The sequence below is a fragment of the Stenella coeruleoalba genome (genome assembly GCF_951394435.1).
Source record: "Stenella coeruleoalba genome assembly, chromosome: 19".
NCBI lineage: Eukaryota > Metazoa > Chordata > Mammalia > Artiodactyla > Delphinidae > Stenella > Stenella coeruleoalba.
Window position 1 is genome coordinate 44,337,499 of NC_137165.1, and position 17,024 is coordinate 44,354,522.

The following is a 17,024-nucleotide window of genomic DNA, read 5'->3' on the forward strand; positions in this document are numbered from 1 at the left end:
AACATCTTCCTCTCCTGCCACGTAACCAGAGAAAGCTGCTCAGGGATGATGGAAGAAAGGGGACAGTTATAATTAAGAGTGTAGCTTTGGACGTAGTATTGATATATCTATATCTATACCTATATCTATCTCTATACACACACACACACACACTGGAATATTACCCAACCATCAAAAAGAATAAAATAATGACATTAGCAGCAACATGGATGGACCTAGAGATTACCATACTAAGCAAAGTAAGTCAGAAAGAGAAAGAAAAATACCTCGTGATATCACTTATATGTGGAATCTAAAATACGATACAAACCAACATATCTACAAAACAAAAACAGACTCACAGACATAGAGACCAGAATTGTGGTTGCCAAGGGAGGGGTTGGTAGGGGAGGGAAGGACTGGGAGTGTGGGATTAGCAGATGTAAACTATTATATACAGGGTGGATAAACAACAAGGTCCTACCGTATAGCACAGGGAACTACATTCAATATTCTGTGACAAACTATAATGGAAAAGAATATGAAAAAATATATATGTATAACTGAGTCACTTTGCAGTACAGCAGAAATTATCACAACATTGTAAATCAGCCATATTTCAATAAATTTTTTTAAAAAAGAGTGTAGCTTTGGAACAGGACAGATCTCGGCTCAAATTCTGGCTCTGATGCTTAACTAGCTGTGTGGTCTTAAGTAAGTCAAATAACCACTCTGAGTCTCTGTTTCCTCATGTCAAGGGGACATCCACTGTAAGAATTCAGTGAGGTAATATATTTAATGCACTGAGCATATAATAGGTGCTTAATAAAGGAAAGGCCAACCATGAGCCTCCTCACAGCCTCTTGCTGGAGTAGGCAGGCCCCTGTACCCCACCTTTACTCACCCCTCCCCAACCTTTCTGTGCAGCAGACAGCTTGACTGACCTCAGCTGGATGGGGTCAAAGCCATGGGCTCCAAGTCCAGGGTATATCAAAGGTCAGGGGTTGGTCTCAGGAAAAGGATGGACAAAAGACATAAAAGCATTTCTCTAAAGAAACCCAGCTGGTCAAAAGCAGAGGACAAAATGTCTAGGCCAGATACCTGTTCTCATCCTGTTCTATCATGGCTCTGAGGGGTGGTCAGGAAAGGGAGACTCCTGCCCAGAAAACTCTGAGTGCCCTTGTGCCAGGCTGCTTTCTTAAGACTGAGGAGGTGAGCTGGGTCTTTCCCTAATCTCTCCTGTGTGTGTGTGTGTGTGTGTGTGTGTGTGTGTGCGCGCGCGCATACATGTTAGTTTCTTCATCTTTAAAATGAGAAATTTAATAGCTTCGCAGGACACACACACACAAATTAGTGTTCTACTAATAGTGAAGGGGTGGCTTTGGGATGCTCATGTGCTGGAGGCATCCTGAATCCCCTTCCTCCAATTTGCCAAGCCCTTTCTTTCCATCCACTTATCTCTCCTTCCACTGCCACCACTGGAATCCAAGTCTCCAGCCAGCCATCTTTTGCCTGGACTATTGCAAAAAGTCCTGAATGCTTTCCTTCTTTCCTTTGATTCAACAATCAAAGAATACAAGGGTGAGAAACCATCCACTAGCCCCTAAATTCACACGATGATTTTTTAAATATTGACAATAAACAGGACTGGGGGCAGTATGCTCTTTCTCCACAGGGCTGGTGTGTAAACTGGTACATTTCTCGAGGGCAATTTGGTTAGATGTGATTTACTGATTCTGCAGGTCCATTTTTCAAAATATAATAGAAATAAAAAATGACAGTTTCTGGGCTTCCCTCGTGGCGCAGTGGTTGAGAGTTCACCTGTCGATGCAGGGGATGCGGGTTCGTGACCCGGTCCAGGAAGATCCCACGTGCCGCAGAGCGGCTGGGCCCGTGAGCCATGGTCGCTGAGCCTGCGCTCCGCAACGGGAGAGGTCACAACAGTGAGAGGCCCGCGTACTGCAAAAAAATAAATAAATAAAATTACAGTTTCTGTACCAAGATTTCATTACAAGGTTCTTTATGGTAATCTTGTTTCTGACAAAAGAAAGAAAGAAAGGAAGGAAGGAAGGAAGGAAGAAAAGAAAGAAAGAAGGGAAGGAATGGAAGGAAGGAAGGGAGGGAGAAAGAGAAAGACAGGGAGAGAGAGAATCAAGTCAAATATCCAAAAATAGAGAATTTGGTTAAATAAATTGTAACAGTCTGTACTTTGACTACAATATACAATTCCTTCACTAAAAATGATGCTGCAGACCAGTAATTCTCAAAGTGCACCTAGGAGGCGCAGCAAGAGCATTTATTTGAAATGCACAGGCTTACTGATTCAGAAACTCTGGGCTGAGCCCAGGAATCTGGGTTTTAACAAGCCCCCTGGGCAATTCAGAACCACTGTTGTAGGTGAATATTTATCATTACCAAAGGATAAACTGTTAAATGACAAAGGGTTACAAAACAGCATGTACAAAACATCATGTATGAACAGTGCGTCCCTATTCTGAATACATATATAAAGACACACATAGAAAAAGGACAGGAAGATTTTGTACCAAGGCGGTAACATGGACACTCTCCGGGTAGTAGGATTACTACTTTTAGATTTTTTTGTTTTGCTAATCGGTAATTTCTAACAAGTTTACAATGACGTGTATTTGTGAAAAGGAATGGAGAAGGGAAAAATGCAATAACATTTTTAAATTAAGAAAATGTCAAACGGGGAGGGCTGGGGGCGAGGTGGGAAGGAGGCAGAGAGTACTCCTCACCTTGATGGTGGGAGCGAGGCTGGGAGGACCTGGGTGGGAGCGGCGGGGCACGGCCGGCCACCCAGGGCCATTGCCCAGTGACGAGGGGAGAGAGGAGAGGGAAGGCAACGCTGGGGCGAGGGGAGGGGTCTCTGCAACACCTCTGACATCTGGGAAGGCTTGCTGCGACTTCAGTAAAGAGCGGAGAAGAGACTTAGGGCAGACTTCAAGAAGAACTTAACTGCTAAGAGCACCAAATCCCAGAAGAGGTTCCTTGGGAGATTTTTCCCGGCTGGAACCAAGGCTGCCCCGAGGGTGTCGAGCTTCGCCGACCGAGGGCGGGGCTGCCCTGATCTCCCGACCCCTTCCAGCCTTGGGACACTAGGGGAGCTGCGATCGCTGCGGGATTCCCGCCCCCCAAGGACGCTGCAGGGCCTGGGGCGGGGGGGGGGGGGGGGGGATGGGGAAGGAAGGAGGGGGCGGGGCCGTTGCTAGGGGAGAGGCGGCGGGGAGTGCGAGGAGCGCAGTCGGTGCCGCGAGGCGCGCTCGGCTCTGCCGCTCCAGCTCCCGCAAAGCCTGTTGCTGCCTTCTCCCGGCCGCCGCTTCCCGCCAGGTGCCCAGGGGCCGGCGGCCCGAGGGGTGCGGCGCGCGGGCAGCCCCCCGCCCTCTTGCTCTCCACGCACACAGGTGGACCCGAGCGTCTCCGAGAGCGCGGACGCCGGAGAGCCTCCCGGTGTGCCCCGGACCGCGCGCCAAGACCCCGGGCGCCGAGCGGCGATGAACGCGACCTTCCTGAACCACAGCGGCCTGGAAGCGGCGGGTGGCTTGGGCGGCGGCGGCGGCGGGGCCGCCGTGGGAAATCGCAGCCACGGGCTGGGCACGTGGCTGGGCTGCTGCCCCGGGGGCGCGCCGCTGTCCGCCAGTGACGGGGTCCCCGCGGGGCTGGCTCCGGATGAGCGCAGCCTGTGGGTGTCGCGCGTGGCGCAGATTGCCGTGCTCTGCGTGTTGTCGCTCACCGTGGTCTTCGGCGTTTTCTTCCTGGGCTGCAACCTGCTCATCAAGTCGGAGAGCATGATTAACTTTCTGATGCAGGAGCGCCGGCCTTCCAAGGACGTGGGCGCTGCCATTCTGGGGCTGTACTGAGCGCCGCCTCGGCCCGCCCTCGGCAGCTTGGCTGGAAGAAGACGGAGAAGGGAGCCCAGGACCCTGGTTCCCCCTCCCCGGGCTCTGCCGCCGCCTCTCGGCGGGCAGCGCGAGGGGCAGCGACGTGCCTCCGGGCGCCCGGGCCCGGGCCACTGCGGGACCTTAGGCGGCGGCGCGGGAAGGGACTTCCACACCCGACTCGGTCCTGCGTGCGGTCCAGCGTTGGGGGGTGGGAGGGTAGAGGATGGGGGTTCTTAACTGTTACTTTGAAAGGAAGTTCTGGGCAGGGTGGGAGAGGTTGTGGGATGCACTTGGGGCTGAGGTCACCGGCGTGGGAACTTTGTGTGTACGTAGGTGGGGTGGAGTGGGCGCGAGTTCCGAGCAGCGTGCGGGGGGGCGCCGCTGTTGACGAATCCGAGTCACTGAGCTTGTTGGCTTGATTTCGCATTTGAGAAGAAATCTTGCAATAAAGCTACAGCCGTCGGGCTCCCCGCGGCTTCCGCCCGCACTCCTGTGGGATGTGTGTGTATGGTGGGGGTGGGGGTGGGCGGGGGTGGGCCGTGTGTAGCTTACTAGCAAGTACTTTAGGCAGGTCACAGGACGCCAGGCCTCAGGACTGGGCAGCTGTCGGGGCTGGTCGCGGGCTCCTGAGACCCACTCGGAAGCTGCAGCCGGGGAGGAAAAAAGGTCCTGTTTTCTACGCGGACAGCCAGGGAGGCAGGTCCTGCAGGCTGGCGGGATAGCTGGTGAGATCAATTAAATCCCTGGAAAATTTGAATCTATTCCGTGAGATGGAAAAAAAAAATCAGTTACTTGAGTCCAAAACGGAGAAAATAGCAAAAATAATACATCAGGACAGTGGGCAAATAAAATTCAATTAATGTGTGGGCAGCAGTCTAGATCGAGGGAAATTTTAATTATAGGGCCCAAAGCCCCATGTAAGGGCTTGCTTGACGCTACCCTTGTAGAGGGTAGGTGAGCAGATTCTGAAGATGTGCCCTTGCAGCATGGGGAGGAGAGTTTGGGTGGGTGGAATGTATGCTTGGGAGAGGGCTTTGTGGTTTGAAGGACCCAGGATGTTTAAAATGGAGCAAATGACCTCCAATGTAGCTGTGTTCAGGGAATTTGGAAGCTCCCATTATGAGGTGCCCCCTGCTTCCCAGAACCCTGGCACCTCTTATAGGTGCAGAATTTCCTTAAAGCCGTGTTAAGCAGTTAGAACCTTGGCACTCACAGCCAAGGGGGAGTGTGAGTGGCTCTGCTCTCTGCAAGTGTCTGGTCTGGGGAAGAACTGAAACTGGGGGGTGGGGGACAGGAGGAGAGAAAGCTGGTCTTTGTAGCTTGTGTATATCCCCCTTAGCCCTAGTGCCAACCCCACTCAGGCACCCTGGTGCTTGGAAGATTTGGGGGGAGGGCTCTAGTGGATTTCTCCCCCTCTTCTCTCTTTTGCCATGGGTGGAAGTGAAGGTGAATGAGAAGGAAGGTGGCTGAAGCCTTACTTGGCTTTGGGAAGAGAAGTATACTTCTCTTGTATGAGCGCCATCTCATGTCTCCAACACTAGTTCCCTACGAGGTTTGCGAGGGGGTGCACAGCATCTCAACAAAAGCATAGATGGTCACTGACTATGTTTTTGTTTTTGTTTTTGCGATACGCGGGCCTCTCACTGTTGTGGCCTCTCCCGTTGTGGAGCACAGGCTCCGGACGCGCAGGCTCAGCGGCCATGGCTCACGGGCCCAGCCACTCCGCGGCCTGTGGGATCTTCCCGGACCGGGGCACGAACCCGTGTCCCCTGCATCGGCAGGTGGACTCTCAACCACTGCGCCACCAGGGAAGCCCATGATGGTCACTGATTATGAAGGATTCAGAATCCTCCTGGCTCCTGAGCCCTCCTGTGTAACCAGGATCATCATCATTAGGGACTTCCCTGGTGATCCAGTGGTTAAGACTCCGTGCTGCCAATGCAGGGGGGGCCCGGGTTCCATCCCTGGTCGGGGAACTAGATCCCACATGCATGCCGCAACTAAAAGAGCCCGCGTGCGGCAACTAAGACCCGGTGGAACCAAATAAATTAATAAATAAATATTAAAAAAAAAAAAGAATCATCATCATTAGGATGTGTCATCTTCCCACCCACACCCACCCCACCACCCCAATCTCAGACCTGGGAGAGTTCATCCAGTTAGGCCAGTCCAGTAAAGGATAGGGGCCAGAAACTACTGCAGAGTTAAACCCACAATGTGAAGAATGCTCTGTTGATGGTTTGGGTAAGTAGCCCAGCTTGATCTGGTGAGAGCAGCCTTGAACAACTGGGGCAACCTGGGGATCTGGCTCTGTGTAGCACAGCTGTCTGGAGCCCGGCTGACCCGATGGCCTGAAGAATGGAGGTCAGAGAGCCGCAGGTGTTCACGTAAAACCCAAATGACAGGAAAAATGGGAGTTTTGGCAGGGACACAGCTTAGACACTGTTTTCTGGCTGACCAAGTTGGAGCAAACACTACGAGAACTTCCCTCTAATAAAATGGATCTGCAACTGGGGCAAGAGAAGGGGATTCTAGAGTTAAGTTTCCTGAATTTGCTGAAAAAGGAAAAGCCTTAATGGGGAAGCTTTGCAGGATTTTCTCAGTGTAAAGAAGAAAAAGGACACTGAAGACATGTACTAACATGTGTGTTTGTGCACCCCATCCCATGACTGGCACACCCATGTGGACAAGTATGCACACACAGGCAGGTGCACACAAAGCCAGGCTCAAGCCCCAAACAGGAAACTAGCAAGTGTGAGTGGGGTCCAGGGAAGGGTGGAGGGTGACATCTCTTCTGCAGTCCATCTTAGTTCTTTTGAAGCCCTGATGTCCTGCAATGTGTTTACAGAGCTCTCTTATATAAACCTCAGGGGTGGGCACCCTTAGTTACCAAAGAGCGAGCGCACGAAGCATAGTGCTTCAGGGGAAAGGCAGGACTAGAGTCCTGAGCCTGGGGCATCGGGCACTGGACCAAGAAAGAGCCTGGTTCTCCAATGCCCTCTCCTCACTCCCCACCCCTGTGCAGGGAGAGATCTTCCAACAAGGGCTGCCCAAGATTCAGGGGCCAAATCTCTGGAGGTCCTGGGTTCAGAAGAGAAGTCCTGGACGCTGGTCTTTGAAATCCTAGCCGCCCTGCTTCCTGGCTCTGTGACTGGGGAAGTAACTCAATCTCTCTGAGCCTTAGTTTCCTCATCTATAGAATGGAAGCCATAGTAGCCATAGCTCCCATGAGACGATGAGTATAAAGTAGCTGACACAGTGCCTGGCATGTGATAAACAGCCAATGATGACAATGATTATGATTATCATTATTTTTGTTTAAGGTGTGAACTCTTCCCCGGCAAGATATATTTGGTTCTCTGAAAAGGGATCTTGGACAGAAAAATAGTAACCCGTATTTGCAAAGCATTTTGTAGGTTTCAAAGCACTCTCATAATCAGGACAAAAATAATGTATCGTGTGTCTAATGAGCGGAGCACTGAGCTCCCACCTTGCTGAGGAAGGTTTCATTACTGCTCCCATTTTACAGGTGAGGTAACTGAGGCTCTAAGAGGTTGTCTGAGGTCACCCAGCCAGGAAGGGGCAGAGCTAGGATTCAGCCCTGCCTGTGACTCCAGCCTTCCCTCCATATGCTCTTGTTTGCTGTCCACAACAGCTCGGTGAGTAAGAGCACACACTCTCCCATGAGCCTGTTTATAGGAGAGGAAACTAAGTTTCCATTTAACGGACTTGCCCCTGTTCATCCTTTCAATGAGTGTCTACTGGGAATCTCCTGTGGGCCAGGTACCGTGCAGGCACTGGGGTGAGCAAGGCGATAGCAGAACTGGAGTCTAGCCCGGCCTGCAGCCCCGGGTACTTGCACTGCTCCTCAGGACCACTAGCCTTCGGGTATTGAGGGTCTCAGGGACTAGGTCAAACCCTCTGCTTCCCTTCCTCTGAGTCAGGGATGGAATATCTGGGGTCAGTTGTGCTCTCACTAGCAAGAGGTCCTCTGGAATGGGGGACACTAGGAAGGGCTTACATCACAACATCCACTTACTTTCCCACTTGTTTGTCTGAATCCAGTTCACACAGAGCCATGCTGGTCTGGCTTCTGGGAGTCGCTCTGCCCAAACTCTCCCTAGAGCCCAACTCAGCAGCAGACCAAGAGCAGCCTGGAGTGTTAGGGGAGGTTTAGAAGGGACAGTGAAGCCTGACAAGTGGTGGGCACAGACAAAAAATGGCCACATCCAGCATTCCAATGTTGGGGGAAGGGGGTGTGTGTGGGAGGGTGGGGGGGTGGGTATGTGTGTGTCACACACTTTTTTTTTGGCGGTACGTGGGCCTCTCACTGTTGTGGCCTCTCACAGGCTCCGGACGCGCAGGCTCAGCGGCCATGGCTCACGGGCCCAACCGCTCCGCGGCATGTGGGATCCTCCTGGACTGGGGCACGAACCCATGTCCCCTGCATCAGCAGGTGGACTCTCAACCACTGCGCCACCAGGGAAGCCCTGGGTCACACATTTTATACCAGGGAATTTGGTGGGATCTCTGAGTAGCATTCCTTGAGTGCCGCCCACGATCCTCTCTTGCCAATCAAGATCTTACCAGGTACGTAGGATGTCCAGATCCCCGAACCCAGCTCAGGGCAGGCCAAACCAGGCAAGTGTCCAGGTCTCTGAGATGGCAGCTGGGGCAGGGGTGTGGGGTCCCTACCCTGAGGCAGCATCGCTTACCCCTGCAGCTCTACGGTGTGACAGAGCTCCATCACTACACTACCCTCGAGGACCAGAACTGTCTCCTCTGTGTGTGTATTTTCTGTGGTGCCGAGCACGATGCTTTATTCTGTTTAGGAACATCACAAAACTTGGTTGAGTTGAAGACACAGCCTCTGCTTTCAAGGGGCGTCATGCATCATAGGGATCAAAGACGTGTCATGAAATAAACAAAACACAAGGAGGGTAAGTGTTCACTTCAGTCAGATGCAGATACAATTCCATGGTAATGACTCCCTTTTTAGGTGCTAATACGGCCATTTAGAGAAGGTCTTCCACATGCCAGGAATGGGGTGAAGCACTTTTCATATTTTATCTCATAATCCTTTCTATTTTTTTCATAACCCAGATCTAATAATTCCTGCAAGGCAGAGACTGTTCTCATCTCCACTGAAGAGAACAAGGCTCAGACTGTTAGGTCATTCCTCTGAAACCACGGTTAAGGATCAATGGAACCAGAGTCCACATTCAAGTCTACCTGAGTTCAAAAGATATTTGGAAAGTGAAGAGCTGGCACATTTTATGATTTTGATTGAAATTTTGAAACTACGCCATGCCTTGATTTTTCTGTTTCATTGTTCAGGATGTGGGGATATTTTGGGGAGCACTTCTCACTTTTCTTTGTTGCAGAATGTGATGGTGACTCCTTAGTCATGAAATAGTACCACTACTGATGATGAAGATGTTGGTGATGATGCAGAGAAATTAACGACTCACCACCGTCATTAAACAGACTATAAGTTGACAAGAAAAATTACCCAAAACACTAGAAGTAGAGAGGGAAAGAGAGGGTTATGTCGAGATGGTTGACTATACTATACTCACTCCATCCAGCCCTGAGTCATTATAAACACTGGGACAGATACTAAAGAAAATCTATAGCATTGCAGGAAAACATAAGGGGTGCCCTCAGTGGACTAGAAACCATGAAGATATCCTGGAAAATAGGTGTCAGATTAGGTCAGGTCGGAAGGGGTACTCACAGCTCACAGATCAGGAAAGCAAGGTCTGCCACAAAAGGTGGGAACTGTTCCAGCGTGTGCCAAACTGGGGTGCATGGGCAAGGGAAGCAGGTGGAGTCACTCCCGGGGTACTGCAGAGGTTGTAGTCAGAAGAATCAGCTTCCTCTCTCCTTGTCCCAGCACTTCTTGCCATCAGAGGCAACTCTGAGGCTTTGTCATGAGCAGGGCACGAGGGATGATACAGAAAAGGAGAAATTATTTATGGCCATGGTGACCTTAAGATACACTGATCCGTAAAGATTAGAAGAGGTTTACAATGGCAGTCAGAGGGCATACCTGCCCCAAAGACTGCTCTGGGTCCTTGATGCCATGGGCCCTGTCTCCCCTGGAACCTGCCTTGTTATGCTCCGGACTGCAGACTTAGATAATGAGATGCTCCACTTCTAAAAATGTGGCTTTATATTAACTTTTCTGCAATGTATGTATCGGCAGTCACATGTCTACTTACCAAAAGGGTGAAAAACTCCAATGAATTGCCATGGAGATGAAACCTGGAATGAGGTTGCCATGGAAACAAAACTGTTTCTAAAATGCCACATCACCTTGGGGAAGTAGGAAGCTCCTGTCAAAGATTTGAAGCTAGGTCTTCCCTGGTGGCGCAGTGGTTGACAGTCCGCCTGCCGATGCAGGGGACACGGGTTCGTGCCCCGGTCCGGGAAGATCCCACGTGCCACGGAGCGGCTAGGCCCGTGAGCCATGGCCGCTGGGCCTGCGCGTCCGGAGCCTGTGCTCCGCAATGGGAGAGGCCACAACAGTGAGAGGCCTGCGTACCGCAAAAAAAAAAACAAAAAAAAAACACTTGAAGTTAGAGGCCAAATCACAGACCTTCCCATCAGGGCCGGGTGCTCTTTCAGTTTCTGTTTACTTCTTTTTTTCTTTTCTTTTCTTGCCATCCCCAAAGGCAAGGGATTTAAATTTTGAAGACTTTGATTCAAGCTCTGGCTGTGCCATTAATAAGTCATGGGAATCAGGTATCCGAGGGCCCTGAAGAGGTGTGAGGAAGAGGGCTGCTGGCCCTCCTCTCTGGCTCTGTATTGACCTGCCGTGTGACCTTGGACAAGTCATTCTATCTGTTCCTGGGTTTCCTCCCATACAAAGCAAGGAGCTGGACTAGGTGGTCTCTAAGATCATTCCAGTACTTTTCTCTCTCCCATGACACTGCCTCGAGGGGCAACCAGCCTCTCAAGTAAATTAGGCCAGCGGAGCTGTCTGTGGTGCTGAACATCTGTCTGTTGAGCTCCTGGGCCACATCCTTTTCTCAATAGATCATGGCTATTCTCAGCACTCCCAGAGACTGGCGGACTCAGGCCGCCTCCATCAGGAGCCTAGGGACCTGCTTGCAGCTGGAGAGGAGACTCCAGAGGGCCTTGGAGTTCAGAGAGCACTGGAGGAGGAATCTAGAGGTGTGGTCCCAGCCTGACTCTGACATATGCTGTCAATGGGTTTTTGATGAAGCCACACTTTCCCTGTGGACCTTTGTTTTCTCATCAATGAGACTAAGATGGGGACTAAGATGATCCCTAACGCCCGATGGGCCAGAATAGTCCTGGGAAGCTTGCCTGGGCTACGGGACAGGAGAGCCCATACACATTCAGCCAATCCCCACCTGTCCCAAGGCTCAGGCTTCTCTAGTAGGACCGACGATGATGAACAAAGCACACTCCCTTGTTAGGAACATATGTTCTTTTGTCTGGAAGAAAAGACAGGCCATGAGCAGATGTAGCATTTACATTTTCTCAAGTGACAACTGAACACTGAGGATGATTACTGCTTGTCATGAAATGTGTCAAAACTATAATAAAATCTCCAACTTATATCATCCGCCTACTTATCTGATTATCTTTCCAGAATCTGCTTCACTCCTCAGTATCACAGGATGAAAAAGACAAAGAAAGGAAAGCTCAAAGGGAGTTCACACTAGGAGGGACACAGACACCACAATTCGCTCTGAAACATGTTTTTCACCCTTCAACTCCCCCATTTGTTGACATAATGGGATGTTTGGGAGTGTGGAGTCCATAATCAAGAAGGGCCCCTTGGGCTTCCCTGGTGGCGCAGTGGTTGAGAGTCTGCCTGCCGATGCAGGGGACACGGGTTCGTGCCCCGGTCCAGGAAGATCACACATGCCGCGGAGCGGCTGGGCCCGCGAGCCATGGCCGCTGAGCCTGTGCGTCCGGAGCCTGTGCTCCGCAACGGGAGAGGCCACAACAGTGAGAGGCCCGCCTACCGCAAAAAAAAAAAAAAAAAAAAAAAAAGAAGGGCCCTTGATTCAAGTCCTGCTTCTGCTCCTTATCAGCTATAAGATATGCTTTCCAAGCTTCAGTTTCTTCGTTTGTAAAATGGGGGTTAATGACACACACCTCTTTTTTTAAATTTTTTTTATTTTTTGCGGTACGCGGGCCTCTCACTGTTGTGGCCTCTCCCGTTGCGGAGCACAGGCTCCGGACGCGCAGGCTCAGCGGCCATGGCTCACGGGCCCAGCCGCTCCGCGGCATGTGGGATCTTCCCGGACCGGGGCACGAACTCGTGTCCCCTGCATCGGCAGGCGGACTCTCAACCACTGCGCCACCAGGGAAGCCCTCTTGTCTGGTATTTTATTTCCACCTTTTTTTTTTAAACTCTCCCCAAAATAGTCATTATAAATGTCTTTTTATTTTTAAAATTACATACAGTGAAATTCATTTTTTTCTGGTGTATGGTACTAGGTGTTTTGACAAATGCTTCGAGTTGTGTAATCGCCAACACAATCAAGATACAGAACAGTTCTACCAGACAAACACAGTTCCTCATGCTGCCACTTTGTAGTCAAATCCTCCCTCCTTCCTTTAACCCCTGACAATCACTGACCTGTTCTCTGTCCTTATGGTTTTTCTTTTCCAGAATGTCAAATCAATGGAACCATAAGGCTTATATATAAGATATATAGCCTTTCCAGTTTGGCTTCTTACACTTAGCTTAATGCATCCACATTGCTGCGCGTACCAACAGTTCGTTCTTTTTTATCGTTGAGTAGTATTCCATCATATGAATGCATCACAGATTTTTTAAATTAATTTTTGATTTTTATCTATCTCCAGTTGAAGGACATTTGGGTTGTATCGGTTTTTGGTGATTATGAAAAATCCATCACAGTCATGTACAGTTTTGTATGTATGTGTACAAAAATTTTTCATTTCTCTTGGGTAAATACCTAGAAGGGGGACTGTTGCGTCATATAGAAAGTATATACTTAACTCTACAAGAAACTGCCGAAGTGTCTTCCACGGTGGACGTCACACTTTGCATTCCCATCAGCAATGTGCAAATGCTTTAGTTGCTCTGCATCCTCACCAGCACTTGGTAATGTCAGGGTTATTATAATTTTTGTATTTTGTTTATTTGTACATGTGTCTTTCTAGTATGTGTGTAGCAATATCTCACTGAGTTAAATTTCTATTTTCTAATGAATGGTGGTGTTGAAAATCTTTTCATGGGCTCATCTGTCATCTGCATGTCTTCTTGAGTGAAGTGTCTTTTGCTCAGTTTTAAAGTTGGGTTGTTAGTTTCTGATTGTTGACTTCTGTGTAGTTTGGATACAGTCTTTTGGCCGATTGTGATTTGTGAGTATTTTTTCCCAGCCTATGCCTTGTCTTTTCATTCTCTTAACAGAGTCTCTCACAGAGTTCCATACCTCCCCCAACCACTGCCACCCCCACCACCGCTACTGTGTCCCCAGTACCTAGCTAGCACCTGCATGGCAGGGACGCCACAAATGTCTGTTGAGTGGATGATATAATAGTGAATGAAGAGGTGACTCACTCTGGTCTGGGCTTTGCATCACTCAGGTCTATTGCCTTCTTGCGCTGGTTCTCTGTTCTCCAAGTGGCTTTCTGATCTTTATTTTGGCTTCCTCCAGGAAAGGAGTCCCCAGAATAGTGAGCATGGGTAGTCCAGTGACTGAAAAGGCAGCCTCCATCCCTTCCATCCTGAGTTTAGGAAGTGGTGCTCTGGTTGCACCTGGTTGCTCATCACTGAGTCTGGTCAGTCCAGAGAGGCTGTGGCCACTGTTGAGGGTCCTGGCCCACCGTCTGGACCCTCCTGAAGCCTGGATCATGACGGTCACTCTGAAGTCCGCCCTGTGAGGTCCTGCCTGAGGGCCCAGCCAGCCTTCCTCAGATGGCACCTCTCTTGCATCTCTCTCTTCCCTGCTCAGTCCAGAAGGTGAGGGAGGGAAGTCAGCTCCAGGGTGGGAGGATTGGCTTCTGGGGACCCCCAGGGATGGAAGGACTTTCCGTGGTTAGAGAGATAAAAAGGGAGGAGAAAAGTTTTGGGGGTGGAGAGTGGGAGGGCAAAGGAGAGAGCCTGGAACAAAAAAAGTGTTCAGGAAATACTCTAGCTTAATCCCTTCTCACCATAATTCAGTGTAAAGGGATTGCTATCTGTGGGGGTTGGTAGAGAAGTTTTATTTCCAAATGCAGCAGAGCCTTCTTTGCTCTAGAGATAGAGTCAACTTGCCTTTTTTCTTAGTTCCCCAAAGAAAGATGGAGAACTTCTCCTTTCTCCAGGGTTTTGAATGCAGTGTCAGGAATGCAACAGGGGACCTAAGTGTGGTCGTGATCTACAGGATCTGAAAAACAGTCAGCGGTTCTTGAGCACTACCAGACCAAGAGAAGTAAACTTAGAAGTCGGGGTGGGGTAGTGGCAGATTTAGGCTTTTCCAAAGAAGAAAGCAGAATACTTTTCCTTTTGAGCCAAACCTCTTCTGAAAAATTTAAAGACTGGAGGTCATGCACTTTGCTGACTGCTCTCAGTCAGTCTGTCCATCTGTCTGCTGGTAGGAAGCAGATGATGCTTCTGCTGCTAAGGCACCCTCTGCCCCCACCTTCCCACCAGCTCCCTGGTACTGCTCTCTGGCCACACTTAGGTCTCCCCTTGCATTCCTGACACTGACTCACTTGTCCTAGGATGCTCTGCCTGTGGAGGAGAGCCTTGGGCACACCTAATTTTGTCAAGCTGTCCTGCCTGGACACATGGAGACCTCTTGTCTTTGCATTGGAATTTACTTTGGTAAAGCATTTCCCATCTCACACTACTCATTCAGCCTTGTACTAGCTCTTCAAGGTAGGTTATACATTTCACTGTTGGGGAAACTGAGGGGTCATACAGCAAGTTGGGGGATGGAGTGGGCTAGAGCCCATGTTCTCTCAACCCGCATCCACGTGGGGGGTTTTCATGGACTGGACTCAGTCTTCAGGCAGACTCCAACTCCCCAGAGCCCCTGACTTCCCAGGAAGTTGCGTCCACCCCTTGTCCCCATCCCACGACCTCTGGAGGCAGGGAGAACTCCTGTGCACCGGAAGTGGGTGGTGGGAGGGACGATGCCCTGATGGCCCAGTCCTCACCCCTGAGCTGGCACATCCTCCTGGGGTGTTCTGCAGCTAGGTCTCAGAGTAGCTCATCTTTAAGTCTCCTTCCAGCTCCCCCTTCCAAAGGTTCTTGGCTTAGTCAGGCTCTGAGACGCCCTGGCTCCTGCCATCAGCACTTCCTTCAGTTTAAGAATAAAAGGAAGCCATCCTCTGAGCCCCCACGCGCATCTCCCACCCCCAGAGTCTTCTTTGCTAGCTCCTGCTGTTGCGGCTGTCAGGAGTAGATTTTTGGGTAATTGTTGCCATGGAGACCCTGTCTTGAACTATTGTGCAAATGTGTCCCATCTTTCTCCTTATTTGGTGTGTGATATGAATGCGGGTAAAATGGGGAGGCTGAAGGCGCGCCCTTGCCATGCAAGTCGGTTTACCTGGGCCCGAGCTTCTTGGTAGCCTGCACCCCATTCCTGTCTTCATCAAGGTCTCTGGCCAGTTGCTGCCAATAGAAAGAAAGTCCTGGACAAGTTCAGAGACACCTATTTCTATAAATTACAAAATGCTTGACAGGGGAGGGCCCATGTCAGTCTTACTCATAGCTACATATACAGTATTTAGCAATGTGCCTGTACATAACAGACGCTTAATCACGATTTCTTGCATGAATGTTGAATAAGCAGAGATCCGCAAGAGTAGTCTTATTGATCCTTAAGTATATACTTCAGTGGCTTCAGTAAGAATGATTCCTCTTGTTCTATGTGTTTATCCCTCGTGGGAATGGAAACTTTCAGGATGCTTCGTGACTTCTAAGGTTACACACACCTCTGGCAGAGCTCAGCCAGGTGCAGCTGAGGACAAGGAGACCTGCTCTCCATGGGTTGAACGGGATCACCCAGATCCACTGACTTTTGGCAGCAACAGATCCCCAAAGCAGTAGCCCCCATTCCTGGAACCATCATCCCCTTGGGGAAGTAAGCCAGAGCTCCCAGCACCTTCCTCCAAGAGATGAAGCCTGTCTAAAAGATGAGGACTCACTCACCTAGACCCCAGCTCCAACCCACTTCCATAATCACCAACAGGCACACCAATCCTGCCGCAGAATCCAGGCTTAGCACCTCGCCTCCGTTTCCCCGAGCACTCAGCCTCCCACATGCAGATGACTGGATCACTCGCACTATTTTTATCACGTCTCTTTCCTATCCAAGATCTGTCCTCATCTCCCCACTGCTTTTTCTACCAGATAGAGACTCAACTTGCATTCAAGGGCTTTCATCAATTCCTTCCTCTCCCACCAAACAAGCCAGCCCTTCATGCCCTCTCCACCTTGCCCCTCCTCACCTTGGCTCCCTGCCCTCTGTACTTCCAGGTCAGCTCTCCGAGAGCAGCCTCACCCACCGTGCTCAGACTGGCTTTACTCAGGCTCTGTCCTCCCCGAATGACTTTCTCTGACCCTTGTTGGGAATCCATCACCTTCTCCGAGAACTTACGTTAGCATCCTTCCTCCACAATGGCTCACGGCACAGCTGCTGCTGAAAAGCCTTGAGTGTTGGAATGGGGGCAGGAGGTACAAAGACAGGGTAGCGTGTTGAAGAGAGCAGGAGGGTGGTATTGTGTCCCACCAGCACTGTCAGCTACACAGGCTACTCCAGGGCTGCCATCCAACAGGAGCCACGAGACAGAAAACATATGGCCACCCCCTCGGTGTCTACGTGGATTTGACAAGCTTCCCAATAAAGGATTCATTGTTACCCAACAGACAAGGAACAAGGGAAGCAAGAAGGCTTATAAGGCAGAATTCTGGCCTCGTGTGGGGAGGTTTCTGTTTACGCTGCTACACAGGAGGGAACAGGAGCTGAGTTAGAATATTTCTGGAGTTGCTGAATAGCATTCTGATCCAGGACTAACCTTATGGGCTCTTCATCAGTTTTCCCCTGAAGGTTAAGATGGACCCTCCTGTGAGTGAGGAGGGCTACTCTTACCCCTCTTCCTCCCACTCTCCATTTCTACAGGGCTGTAGGTCAGACCGTA

General features: G+C 50.3%; 1 protein-coding gene across 1 annotated transcript; it reads left to right on the forward strand.

Annotated features, from left to right (window-relative positions):
* Positions 1-3,377: 3,377 nt before the first annotated feature.
* RPRML (reprimo like) lies at positions 3,378-3,959 on the forward strand. Its single transcript, XM_079905327.1, has one exon. It carries the CDS (start codon positions 3,495-3,497, stop codon positions 3,858-3,860), a length of 366 nt encoding a protein of 121 aa, XP_079761453.1. The 5' UTR covers positions 3,378-3,494; the 3' UTR covers positions 3,861-3,959.
* The last annotated feature ends 13,065 nt before the right edge of the window (positions 3,960-17,024 follow it).

What these genes read in the sequence shown, in the direction of transcription:
- RPRML (XM_079905327.1), top strand. Translation starts at nt 3,495, where the DNA reads ATGAACGCGACCTTCCTGAACCACAGCGGCCTGGAAGCGGCGGGTGGC.